Source organism: Eurypyga helias, unplaced genomic scaffold (genome assembly GCF_000690775.1).
Source record: "Eurypyga helias isolate BGI_N326 unplaced genomic scaffold, ASM69077v1 scaffold31495, whole genome shotgun sequence".
Taxonomy (NCBI): domain Eukaryota; kingdom Metazoa; phylum Chordata; class Aves; order Eurypygiformes; family Eurypygidae; genus Eurypyga; species Eurypyga helias.
In genome coordinates, this window is record NW_010250238.1 from 251 (window position 1) to 14,329 (window position 14,079).

General features: G+C 47.1%; 1 protein-coding gene across 1 annotated transcript; it reads left to right on the top strand.

The window, feature by feature from the left end:
- Positions 1 to 375: 375 nt before the first annotated feature.
- On the top strand, positions 376 to 9,816 carry LOC104509622 (cholesterol 24-hydroxylase; the record flags this gene model as incomplete). The annotated part of the gene is given in 12 exon segments (XM_010151617.1): positions 376 to 462; positions 1,121 to 1,259; positions 1,867 to 1,977; positions 2,763 to 2,919; positions 3,234 to 3,296; positions 4,394 to 4,466; positions 4,925 to 5,009; positions 7,376 to 7,486; positions 7,746 to 7,834; positions 8,733 to 8,799; positions 9,657 to 9,721; positions 9,723 to 9,816. Coding segments are annotated over 12 exon segments (1,141 nt in total), but the record flags the coding sequence as incomplete, so codon positions are not given.
- Between the last annotated feature and the right edge of the window lie 4,263 nt (positions 9,817 to 14,079).

Below are 14,079 nucleotides of genomic sequence, written 5' to 3' on the forward strand. Positions count from 1 at the left end.
CACATATATTTTAGAGCACTGAATTATTCCTTAATGCACGGGAGTTTCCAACTCCTAAGTTCAGTAACAAAAAAGGGGATTTTTCTCTGTTTGCTTAACGCTTTTAAAAACATATTATTTCAGTTAATACATTAATTATTTCCATAACAGCTGTAATGAACCAGCATCTTATTGGACTCTGCAGTCCACACCTACCAGGCAAAATGTATGTGCAGTTCAGTGATTGTCCACAGACATGCAACTGCTGTTTACTCAAAGTAGCAAGGTGCTCAAATACAAGAAAGTAGATGTGGAAGAGTTGTCTTTGTGACTACATGGGGTTTGGATGGCTCCCTTGCTGAAAACTGTTCCCTTCCTTGTTTTCCTAAATGCTAGGTTTCTAGGGAATGGCTTGGTGACTGTTTGCAACCATGAGCATTGGCACAAGCAACGGAAGATAGTGGATCCAGCATTCAGCCGAACGTAAGGCAAATATTTCTGGGATAATCTGTCTCTTATTTCTGCTTTTTTTTTCATGATTCTCCCTGTCACTGATCCATTATTTGATATTTAGAAAGAAGAAAAACCCATTTAGTGCCCGTTTAGTTTACTTCAGTCCAACACACCATTTCCATGACAAGAATAATTTGGCCAGACTTCCCATGGAGCAGTGACACACATACGAGCTCAGGGACGGCAGAAAGGTCCCAGGGTTCTATATCTAGGGACGTGGTGATAGGTGCCTTATCCTGTTGGGAAACAGACCTCGGGGATTTGATGTGGGCAAGTCTCATCATTGACCTGAGTGATTCCTTGTGGGAGATATGGGCTTGGTGTGATTTGCTTGTGTGTGCCTCGATGCATTGCGTTTAGGCTCTGAAGATAAAGTCCGTTTGGTCCTGCGTGTACAGGCCAAAGCCCTTTGCCATGACAGCCGTTGCTTACGTGGCAGGAAGCAGCGGGGCTGCTGTAAGAAGAATTTAGCTCATTTTATCTGTTTGCTTTTTAAAGTATTAAGGGAAACTTATTGTAAATTTAAAAAAATAAATACAGTTTTCTATCAAAAATTATGAAGGTAGTTTTGCCTGAGAAAAGATGTCCTCTCCAGAACCCCCATCACTCCTTTTTATTGGTTGTTCAGCTACCTGATTGGTCTGATGGAAACTTTTAATGAAAAAGCAGAGGAGCTGATGGAGAAGCTAGAGGAAAAGGCAGATGGAAAAAAAGAGTTTAGCATGCTGCTGATGATGAACCGGGTGACTATGGATATCATTGGAAAGGTACCAGCTGTCTGCTTTCTTGTTTCCTCTACAACTGGGAGGAAGGAATGGAAGTAACAGGTACCAGCAGCAGGATGGGATCAGGAGTCAGAGCCAGGGAACAAGACCCTTACCCAGCAGTGCCAGAAGAGGTGAAGGACTAATTGTGCCCCTTCCGTTCAGGCTGAGCCATAGGAAGGGGCAGTTAGGGGAAGGGTCTGCACAGCCTAGGTGCGTCCTGCAGGATGTGGGCCTTTTGCAAAAGCCCTTACAGCCTCATCCCTCCCACCCCTCCATGCCAAAAGGGGCACACAGATGCTTGTTCACTTGTGGATGTTGTATTATTACCATTATATATCAGCGTGAAGTCTGCCCTTATGCTGGCTTTTCCCTTCTCTGTACAAAACAGCTTGGGATGAATGGAGAGCCATAGTAAATTATTAATCTCCCCAAATAAGGAGGAAGCAGAATGTAGATATTACCCTTCGCTTGCAGCCTCCTGCAAGGCAGGATCTAGCTTGAGGTATTTTTAGGGGAAAAAGGTGGCAGTATGAGGATGTCCTGCTCTTTTGCCCCAGCGAGCCAGGAGATGCAGCAAATTGCTGTCCTTTTCTCTCCCGTTCCTTAGGTAGCCTTTGGCTTGGAATTAAATGCACTGAGCGATGACCAGACACCTTTGCCGCACGCTGTGACCACGGTTTTGGAGGGAATGACCGAGGCGCGCATCCCCCTCATACAGGTCTGTACTCACCTTGCTTCAGTCCTCTCCCCTCGTGTCCAGCTGGAGCCCCTGCATGAGTGGGCTGGAGCTGTGTGAGGTCCATGTACGATGGGCAAAGGGTCAGCAGCAGCTCTTTCCAGATAAAATACATTAGTGCTTTAAAAAACTTGCATCGTTAACATTTAACACTTCCTTTCTGTCTTTCTGCCTTCTCTTCCCCTGTGCATGTGTCATCTTCTCTTATGCTTTTACACTTTTACACCCATCGCTGCAAAAATTGAGCTTTCTGCCATTTGTCCAAGAAGGATGGCAGCTTTCACTCGGGGTGGAAGAAATGTGAACTTTCTGACTGTAAAAAAGAAAATAAAAATAAAAAAATATTTTCAACCAGAGTTCATATACTAGGAAATTACGGATGTATTCTGCAATATGTAAGTTAAAAATCGTTCCACAGTTTCTCATGAAAGCTGTAGTTCAGGCTTTTAGAGCTCCTGTTTTCCTTGTTGGGCCCAGAGGTGAGATTCTGTGTCGCATGCTGCAGTCTCTTTCCACAGAGAGGTGAGGAATTTTACTCACGGTGCCTAAAACATCAGCTTTGACAAGGCAGGACATCAATATGCCAAATTTGAATATTTCTCATTTCAGCCTAAACCCTTCACCTTGGGGACATTCACTTTCTTCTGTGAAGAGCAGATGTTTTTCTGACAAATGTCATTTACAAGGTGCTTGCTTGAAGAATAACACTGGCAATGTTTTTTACTAGCAAAAAAAGAATAAAATGACTGAAGAAATTCTGTATTCAGTACATGCCAGGGAAACAGAAGCTGGTGAAGGACGTCAAGGAGAGTGTGAGGCTGCTGCGGCGTGTGGGAAAGGAATGCATTGACCAGAGGAAAGAGGCCATCCGGAACGGGAAGGAAGCCACGCTGGATATTCTTACGCAGATACTGAAAGGAGATGGTAAGTCACACGTTGTTTCAGTTCATTCATCTGTGGCATTTTTTGCCGTGAGATCTGTGGAGCCTTATTTTGGGGATCCTCTTTTAATGTCTTCAGGAGGGTTTTTTTCACAGTGAAGGTACTGAGAGTTGCTTTGAAAATTCCCCATTTCTTTGTGTTGGATCAAGTCCTGGTCACAAGTCACCAGTGAGTTGCCCACTCGGCATCCTCTGGCACCTCCAGCATCACCTCTGACAGCACATGGCAGAGCATTGTAGCTGTTCCAGCTGGGGCATGGGGATGTTTTCTGATCTCATTTGTTTTTCTCTTGACAGCCCTGGAGAAAAGTAGAGATGATGAAAACATTCTGGATAACTTTATCACTTTCTTTGTTGCGGGTTGGTACCTCTTCTAATATTTGGATATGTCATATGGGAAGCCGTACCCATTCTTGGGTCATCTGCAGGGTCACGATTAATGTCCGTGCTCTCTCCGTGTGCCGCAGCTGTAAGCAGGAGTTGCTGGGTTGGAGGGCAGCAGTGTTACACTGGCATAGGACCCAGTGGGCAAGGTCTGAAGAGAGCTTTTAGTTTTCTCATGAGCAAATGATATATTACCCGCCTTTGGTCATATCAGTACAGCGAATAATGCCAGGCCAGTGGTTTCCAATCTGCGGTGCCTGCTGGGGTACAAGGCTATTCCTCATGGGATTCTGACCCTTGCTCCCAGATCCTACTAAACCCCACTGGAAGCGCCTTTAACATACTCCACGTGTCTTCACATCACCTCACCCACACAAGCAAATGCCATTCTTGCCTTAAGTGCATTAGCCAACGCTTGGTAGGCTTGGCAGTGCCCCCTCCTATCAGAAAAAGCAGAGGCTGAGATATGTGAGGTAAACAATGTAGAAAGATTAATCTTGCAGGTCAGTAGGGTTTAGGTTCCTCTAAGCAGGTGAGGTCAAAACACTGTTCTTTCACAAGACAGACGTTACTGCAGTGTCTTTTTAGAAGTCTGCTTTCTGTAATGCTTTAAAATAATACGTATGCCTATTTATGGAAAAATGGAAACTATCCACGTGAAGCAGACATTTTGAAGAAAGGCAGTTAGAAGCTCTGTTTTCCCTCAGAACCAGTAAATCCTTGCTTGTTGTCGGAACTGCGTCCCCCATGATATGACAGGGCAAATGCTGAACCTCACTGGCCCTTCCGATGGCAAGCCTGGAATCCGTAGGTGCTGTATGCAGCCACTGCAGCTTTAGGTTGAGCAAGACAGCATGTATCTTCACCAGCTATGCCTTGTTCTTGTCATTTTTGAAAGCTCCTTACGTAGAAATTGCATCCCTTTTAGTGTTTCCTTTAATTTCTAGCATACTTGAAATTAAACATTCGGGGCCTGACGTTTAAAGTTTCCTGTTCACGTCCCACTAGTAGAGCATCTTTGTATCATGTTGTAATTTCACACTAACCTTTAAACCAATTTTTTGTGTTGCTAGGTCATGAAACTACTGCCAATCAGTTGTCATTTACAGTAATGGCACTGGCTCAGCATCCTGAAATACTGGAAAGGTATGTGTGCTCTAATTTGCAAACCCAGCTTTCTGTTAATTTCAAGATGTACTTAATTATAAGGATTATTAAAAAGCTAGGTTCAAGTCCTAATAAATTTTAGCCTCCCTTTCAAAATAGAGTTTCACAGTCCCAGTGTATCTAAAATTTTAAAAAAGCTCAAGGTGAATTACTTCAATTCCATCTAAGTGGGTTTTTTTTCAAAGCCTTTATACAAAGCTGGTCCTGAATCCTGCCTGATTTGGCCGCAGTGCGTGCACATGGCGTCATCCTGATACGAGGCACAAGTTCAGGCAGGCTGGCTGGGGATCAGTAGGCATTTTGCCTGAGGATGGGGGAGTCAAAGTCCAACTCCGTGTCTGGAAAGTAAAAAAAAAAAAAGATGTAATTTATTAACTTGCCTAGAAAGAAATGGACATCTGCAACTGTCCATTTCTTTAAATTAAATTTAACTGCAGGCTTCAGGACGAAGTGGATGAAGTTCTTGGTGCCAAGAGAGACATTGACTGGGAGGATCTTGGCAAACTCACCTACTTATCACAGGTACTGTAGGAGTGAGGTAAAGTACCAGTGAGAGCTGTTTGGTAGTGCTCCTGCCATCTCAGACATCTGCAACTAGCATTTTTTTAAATTTAACTGCAGGCTTCAGGACGAAGTGGATGAAGTTCTTGGTGCCAAGAGAGACATTGACTGGGAGGATCTTGGCAAACTCACCTACTTATCACAGGTACTGTAGGAGTGAGGTAAAGTACCAGTGAGAGCTGTTTGGTAGTGCTCCTGCCATCTCATGGGACTGCCAAGAGGAGCCTCACACTTTTCACGTTTCAAGAGCAATGCCAATATTTGATCCTGATAGTGTGTTGTGGTTTAAGCCTAGCAACAGCAGAGCACCACACAGCCGCTCAGTCACCCCTTCCCCGGTGGGATGGGGAGAGAATCAGAAGACAGAGGTAAAACTGTGGGTTGAGACAAGGGCAATTTAACAGGACAACGCAGGGACAGAAGAAATAACAGCAACAACACTACTAATAAAAGACTATAGAAAGCAAGTCATGCACAACCCAGTTGCTCACCACCCGCAACGTGATGCCCAGCCCATTCCCAAGCCAAGATCCCCCAGCCAGCTCCCCAGTTACATGCTGAGCATGAAGTTATATGATGTGAAATATCCCCTTGGCCAGGTTGGGTCAGCTATCCTGGCTGTGTCACCTCCCAGCTTCTAGTGAAAATTGACTTTCCCTGCCGAATCCAGGACACGGTGTTTGTCCCCAGAATGTCAGCAAGCAGGTACTCTGAGCTGCTTGCAGCAGCCCAGCCTTAGGAAGGATGCTCCTTGAATTTCTTTCCAAAATCCCACATGGTTCTTTCATGTTTAATTATTCCCAAGCTGGGAGCTAGAGTGGAGTTGCTTCAGCAACCTGTTTAAGCTGAAACCACAGATGTACCACGGAAGGTTTTGCAGCTTCAAGCCCAACTTGTACATGAGTCCCAGGCGCTTTCCAGACTCGCATCTCTCTTTTTGTTTGATTATTGTTAAAGCACTTCCTATGATCTCACCATGCACCATAAACTCTGTAGGATTTGAGGACATTCAAAATAAAGGCGCTCTTTTTTTTTTTTTTTTCCCCAAGAGGAAAAAGAAGTTTGGTCCTAAAAAGTCTTGTGTGTAGAAATGCTGGTTGGTAATGAACTACAAAGACAAGGCTTGGCTACTAACTAGCATTTGTGTTGCATATCCATTTTTACAAGGTGGAGGACACCAGTAGCCCTTGGGAAAGGCTGGATCAGTCCTGACAGCTATTCTCCCTGCTTAAATTCCCTGTGACTTTAGTAGTCTGCCATGGTAGCTCTTCTTTTAAACTGCCCTGTCAAGGTGGGTGATGGTGTTTTACCATTTGCCATCCCGCAAATCACTGTGCTTTGGCAGCAAAGAGATTTCAAAGGTATATTTCTCATAAGGAAAAGGCATCTCTGATCTCAGAAATTAGCAGGTTTCCTGAGGCTTCTCCAAACACCATCACAATTATACCACTCCAATTAGGATGAGGTATCTAAGCCTTTCAGTTTTAAGACAGATTACATGAGAGCCTCTCAAAGCAGACTGTTATTTAACAGAACAAGCTTGGATCTGTACAACCAAAATCACAGTCACCCTTGGTCAGAGCCAGTCCATCATCTCCAGAGTATCAGAGACCATGGGACTCTTCTCCTGTCGCTCAGGCAATTCTGAGTCCTTTTGTCCATGCTTCTTTTTCATTAATCCACTCGGGCGTACACACCGTTAATTGCATTTGCAGTATGATGCTAATGTGCACTGTTAATTAGGTTTCACTTCGATGAAATAAACCATTCTTACAGCTCAATGCCATCAAAAGAAATGGTTGCATTCCATTTTTTCCTGGCTGTTCCCTATTCATGTTCGTTTGCCAGGTTGTGTTTTGTCATTTTGGTGCTCTGACCTCTCAGCAGCAGAAGCAGGACAAAGGCAGGAGTGGGAGCGCAGTGCTGAGAGTGGGAAGGAGGTGGAAGCAGCCACCCATCCTTGTGGCAGCTAGTACTGAAAATGGCTTGTTGGGGGCATGAGACTTCACTCTTGAGTACTCCTTTGAATTTGCTTCCCAGTAATTTTTCACTTAGTTATTGACCTGAGGTGTTAGATCTGTTCAGTGCATGGTATCTCTTGTGTTTTTTTGCTGATTTTTCTCTCTATTTTACCAGTTGTAAGAAAAAAACAGGCCTGAAGGAGCTGACTTAGGCATATATTTTGCCCGCAGGACTCCAAGGCAGATACACGAGCATCTGTTCCACAAGTCAAAAGCTCCCATTTAGCCAAAGTGAAAGGCCATAGGGAAGTAATTAATTTTACTTCTGCTTCCTATGCTGACCTTTTGTGCTTTTTACTGGCACAGGTTTTGAAGGAATCGATGCGGCTGTACCCGCCTGTCCCAGGGACGGTGCGCTGGATGGAGAAGGAGTGCGTCATCGACGGCGTCAGAATTCCTGCAAACACAACGCTCATTGTGAGTCCCATCCACCAGCAGCAGATTTTAGCTGCTGCAGTTGATCCGAATGTAATGGCTCTGTGTACAGAGGGCCAAAATCCTCCCTGGTCATATTTCTACTGGCCTCTCTGAAATTTTGGCCAAAACTGAGATATGAATTGGGACTGTGGATCATTTTTGCCTGGGGAGTAGAAGACAGTTGTGGTTTTGTACCTGTGACAGCAAAGAGGCACTTTCAGTGTGCTGCTTCTGACTAACACAAACTCTTTCTTGACAGTTCAGCACATATGTAATGGGAAGGATGGAAAGGTATTTCAAGGATCCATTCACTTTCAATCCGGACCGATTTAGCAAAGATGCACCTAAGTGAGTTTCTTTTTACTCTCAGGTTATTAAATATGTAATAAGGAGCCATTACAGGAAGAGATTTCAAGGGGAAGAAAGTGGAATAAAACTATTTATCCATTCCAATATGAACAATGCTAAAGCCTTATCCAAATGCAAATAGAGAGCAATAATGTGTAGCTTCTGTTCAGAAGTTCTTTATGCCACATGATACTTTACAAAAAAAGACCAATACTAACGTTACATAATGTTTATATTGAGGAAGAACCCCAAGGTTTGGGCCAAAACCAGGTTGAATATTTGCTTTAATGCAATGCAGTCATTTAATGTGTGACAGCCCTAGCCCCAGGATGCTTGAAGTGTCTCCACATGACAGAGGGGACAAGGGGCCGAGGAACAGAAGATGCTGTTCAGCCACGTGGGCAGGCAGCCCAAGCCTAATCAGTAAGCAGGAGTGCACTAGGAGGGACCAGTGACCAGGCATGAGTGTCTAACTACTTCATGAGCCAGGGGTTTACTTCAGCCTAGAGTTAGTCAGTCTGGTCTCCTGACCCAGTGCCCCCTCACTCACATGGTTCAAAGCTGTCCAAAGGAGCAATGGTTGGGTGGATTGTTAAGCCCTCATGACAGGCTGCAGAGCACTTAAAGTATGCTTTGACATTCAGTTTTGAAGTAAGGTTTGCATGCATCAAAACAGCTCCGTGAGCTGAGGCATGCAGTAAGCGGAGATGCCGAGTAAACTTGCTGCAGTGCTGCGCTGCTGCTCTGAAGCAAAACGGTGTCAGTCTGGAGATTGTCCTAACAAGTCAGCTAGGTAAGGTGGTGTTTAGACCATTTCCTTGCTACTGTGGTAAAATATTTGCTTGTTTCTTTACAACCAAGCTGTCAGGATGACAAATTTGAAAATTTTTCTTTGCAGGCCGTATTACTGCTATTTTCCGTTCTCTCTGGGACCCCGATCCTGCATCGGGCAAGCGTTTGCACAGGTAAGCAGAGGCCTGGAACGATGCTTCACTAGCAAGCGCTGGGCCAACTCAGGATGTGCCGGCTGTGGCTGTTGGGGGCAGACACCAAAGGCTGCACTGGTGGTACGCTGACCCTCTACCCTCCCTGCCATGCCCACAACAGGACCCATCTCTCAAACACTGTCACGTGAGTGGACATATGTGTGCCACACTGGTCCCACTTCACCCTTGCCCACATGCAGCCAGGTGCCTGCAGGGGAAGGGGCAGCAGGCTGCTCTCCCTCTGAACTGCTGAGGTCACCCTGCTGGAATCCAAACCCCTTGATGGGAATCGCAGTCAACATCCCTTTGCCAGCTGAGGTCAGACACATGGGAGGTGCAGGGGCTCTTAGGGACCATCCCATGGCTGTAGGTGGCAGAGTCAAGTCAGGGAAAATGCCAGCTGGCAGAAGGGCACAAGCCAGGACTGGCACTGAGGAGGGGACTGCATGGATGGGAGGAACAATTTATTGAAGTATGTGAGTACCCGAGCATGGCAGAGAGTGTGGTGGAAGGACATTAGGAGACCAGGTCTGCACCTTGAGTTCATCTGAGCACCAAAATCTTCAGGTTAAAGTGCTTGGGTTTGCTTCTGATTTCGAAAATGGGGTTAACACATAAACACAGGGGCAGATCTTAGAGCCTGTCAGTTGTCTTCAAATTCGGGAAGCCCCAGGTGACTCTTTTTCCTGCCCCCTTCAGCCAGCTGCCTCGTCAGAGTAACATTTAACTTCAGTCTCTGCTCTGACAAAGCAGCGTGACACAACACACTGGCCTTCAGTAGCTGCAGTCCAGGCTGTGTGGGCTGCCACTGACCATGACTCTGCTTATCTTAACAGATGGAGGCAAAAGTGGTGATGGCAAAGTTGCTGCAGCGGTTTGAATTCCAGCTGGTACCTGGGCAGTTTTAAGCTCTTGGATGCGGGAACCGTTAGGCCACTAGATGGAGTAAGGTGTAAACTGAAGCCGAGGAGCCCGGCAAGCGGCTGCCAGGCGTGACTACTCATGGAGACAAGCGTGGCATGGCAGTGGTGGTGTTTCTCCTTTGAGGATCTTAACAGTAATCAAAAATTAGATTTTTGCAGGCCCCTTTAGAGGATTACTAGACTGAAATTTTTCCTAGCCTTCCTCATCATTTACTGAAGAAAACCTTAGGAGGGTCACTCGACTGAGCATCTTCGGTCTGGAAGCGTACCTGGCATTGCAAAGCCTGTTATTTTCCTGAGGGACTACTGGGTTCTGACCAGACTTGGAGAAGAACATCCTTTCACTGGAGTATCCCTGGAGCTCCACACAACCTGCACTCAAATCCCAGCTGATAGTTTCCACTAAGTTTACTTATGACACAACATGTTATAATTAAGGCCTTTTTTCAGGGATTTTCCTACTTCCACTAAGTTTTCTGATTTTATTGTGTGACAGAAGATTTGGGCTGAACTTAGGAAGAGATGTTTGGAGCTACTCTCTTGGTCAGAGTAATTTTCCTATCCCTGCTCTAAATGAGAAGGATTGATAGGAGCAATCTAAAACAAAAACAGCAACTGTGTCCACACGTTTCTTGGTTACTTCTGCCTCGTTTCTCTTCAGCTTCTCCTGCTTTCCTTCTGACATTATTCAGAGTGGAGATTCACAATCCATGCTGTAGAAAGGGGTTCTCCTGCTGCCTACTACTCTTACCCCTGTGCTCATTCTCCTGAGACACTGTTCTTTTGGGAGGGTCTTGCTGCGTTTATTTTAACTTGGATCATTTTCCCCATCTGGCTCACCATGAAATTACATGAACGCTTGGACCAGACAGACTAGTAGGTACAGCGAGGTTGGAAGTGCCTGGAATCAAATACTGCTTAAAATGATACTGCTGCTGAAAAAATGCATCTGCAGTCTGAGCCAGAGGCAGGAGAAGGTGCTGCACCCCTTTATTCTGCAGATGTGCCAAAATTGCTGACTGCATGGAAGCTTGCAGGCTGGCTCTCCTAGGGAAAAAATGTCCATGTGAAAATGCCACCTTCCAGTAATACATGGATACCTGTAGGAGTTTGGGCCTCATCTGTCATGAAACAGAGGGAATTCAAGATTTTGGGTGCTGCCACTGTTATTTCTTACCTTTTTGGATTAGAAGGGCAAGAACACAGCCTGTACACTGTCAAGTTCCTGTGGTGGTTTCCACACCAGGATACTGGCAGCCCAGAGCTTTCCCAGTAGTCTCATTCAGTGGGATAGCAAGTCAGTAAGGTTGGTGTTGCTTTTGAGAACACAAGCAGTGTTATGGGATGTATTAATGTGGCTTATACCCAGAGGTACCAGTGCTTGTATTGCTGGGGAAGGTTTAGTCCATCTGTTGGTAGACCAGCTCTTCAATTCCTCATGCTGGAGCTCTGCTTATATCCTCTTAAACATTAATAAAATCTCATTGGGAACACTGAGGACTGTCCTGCTTCATGTGTGTTCCTGGGAGCTGATGAGGTTGGGAAGCGGGATGCCAGTCGGGCTAGGTGTGCTGGTGACATAACAAAAGGCTGAATCCTGAGAATGTGTCGAAAGGGGAGGGAGGTTATCTCGGGAGTGGTGGAGGAAGCTTTGAACAGGAGGCAGACAGTTCAACAGGCACACTGGCAAATCCCGGTCTGGAAATGTGAGATGCCACCAGGCCAACTCTCTGCTCTGCCCCGCTAATGAGCGAGTGGAGATGCATTAGTTGCACAAACCTGGATTCCCTTCTGCTACACCTGCGATGGGGACAGATACTCCAAGGAGGGCTCAAGGGGAGTGGTAGCATATTAAAACCCTGCAGCAAATTTTGTGAGACCTCATCTGCCCAAGACCGGAGCTTCCTGCCTGCTCTGTGCTAACCCTCTGCAAAGGATGCTCTTCCTGTTCTCTCTGCAAGCCCACATGCAAGCCAGCTCTCCAGGGCCTGCTGACGCAGGCCTTTCTTCTGTTTTGCACCCAAGGGCTCTTGCCAGGCTGTCGCCTGTCAGTGCTGATGGCTTTCCAGCAGATGGCAAGCTCTCCTCGATGCACCCACCAGGAGCCCGTTCTTCATCCCTCCCAGCTCCTTCCCTGGGGAGCAGAGCTGTCCCTGCTCCGCAGGGGCAGCATCCCGCAAGAGTGGGTGATGCCCTGTGATGTGCAAGCAGCCTGCAGCGTTCTCACTGTTTCATCCTGCACCCCCAGCCAGGAAGTGATCCTTTGTCTCCCAAAATAGGAAGGGGCAGGTTCAGGAAAGCTGCTCCCTGGGGCCCAGTATGCCAGCTGGGTGCTGGCACAGGCTCTGCCCAACCTTGTTGAGAAACTCCAGGCCAGAAGTGCTTTAGGGAGACACAGCTGTGCCTGCCATGGGCTGTAAAAACACCTGGGCCTGCAGCTTTCTTGCATGCCACAGAAAAGGACAGTTTCTCCTTATTCTGGGGAAGAGCAACGTGTTATTTCCCTCCTGGGGCAAGCAATCATTATCTGCACCAAGCACACTGCGGGGGATCGTGGACAGTAAGGCATGGAAGCGGCGTAACATCTGTCCCCACTGTGCTCTTCCCAGCTTCTTGTAGGAAATTTTTGCGGCTAATTTTCTTCTAACCCTTTTCCTGGCTCTTGGGCAAAGCAAAGAATAATCTGGAATGGACTGGTGGGGTGATTTTTTCCCTGGGTGCCACCCAGGCGGGGCCCAGCGCAGCCCCGTGTGGTGTGCCTGCAGGATGGATGCCAAAAGGTTTCTCCGCTGACACGGAACTGCAAAGGCCGGCTGCTCAGGACAGCTCTGCTCCTGCCCTCCAGCAGCTCCTCTTGCTTTCGGCCTGCCCCCAGTGTGCACGCTGCAGAGGGACGGGAACTCTGGAGGCGGCCAGCAGCTCAGCTGGCAGGAGTTGAGGTGAGCAGCTGCCCCCAAAGGTGGGGGCACTGGAGGCAACACTGGCTCCCCGGAGCCTTTATCAGAGGTGTGTATGTAAGTCAGCCTCCTCTTCTGACGGATGGCTGGTGCAGATTGCTTTGATCCTAAACCTGTAACTCCTTGCCCCCCACCTCTACACTGATGCCCAGAACTCTCACACGTGCTCAGAGCAAGGACTTTCCCCTTAGCTTTTTCCCCGGGTTTTTCATGCTAACACAGGAGCTTGATCTTGGCCCTTTTATGTCAGTGTCACAGACAAGTAACAGGGCAAGCGCTGCTGCCTAGACCTCTTGGGCCAGGAGGGGACCAGGCAGGGGACATGCACGCAGAGTAGCCTCTCTATTTCAGAGGAAACCAAATTCTTTCACCCCTGGCATGGGAGAAGGGGGATCCTTTCCAGTCAGGAACACAGGACACTCCCAGTTTGCATCTACACCTCCTATATAGACTCACCTGCATTTCCAGAGAGGAGCCTGGCTAGTATTAGTGCCAGGAGGGAAGTGGGAAAAATCACCACACTTTTGCATGAGAGGAATCTCCTCCTAGCCCTGCAGGAAGCCAGGAGAATCTCAGAAGCATGGGATTCAATCACAGTCATTGCAATTAAATCACAGCCTTCTGCTCCATCTATAGCCTCTGGGGGAATGAATGTAGATCAGAAAGCATAAGATAACTGTCCTCTTGCTGGATTCAGGTATGCAGAGCAGGAACTGGGATATTTTGTTCCCTTCGGGCTCATCTATCCAGCCACGGCCAGTTCCTAGTTGCTTTCTTCACCGCAGCAGCTTTAGGGGGCTATGCGAGTGGAAGGGGGCCTACAAGGAAGCTGGGGGGGCCTTTTTACAAGGGCCTGTAGTGACAGGACAAGGGGTAACGGGTACAAATTGAAAGTGGGGAGGTTTAGATTAGATATCAGGAAGAAGTTCTTCCCGGAGAGGGTGGTGAGGCACTGGAACAGGTTGCCCAGAGAAGCTGTGGATGCCCCATCCCTGGAAGTGTTCAAGGCCAGGCTGGATGAGGCTTTGAGCAACCTGGTCTAGTGGAAGGTGTCCCTGCCCATGGCAGAGGGGTTGGAACTAGATGGTCTTTAAGGTCCCTTCCAACCCACATGATTCTATGATTCTATAATTCTGTGATCTAATCACCCTGTCTTCGGAAACCCGGGTGCTCCTGGTGCCCACACAGGATACTTATACGTGTGTTTGCACTCGGTGTGGTCATACTATGACAGCTGCAACAGGAATCATAGAATCATAGAATGGTTTGGGTTGGAAGGGACCTTAAAGCTAAAGACCATCTAGTTCCAAGCCCCCTGCCATGGGCAGGGACACCTTCCACTAGACCAGGTTGCTCGTTTTCTTCTCTCCCAACATCGT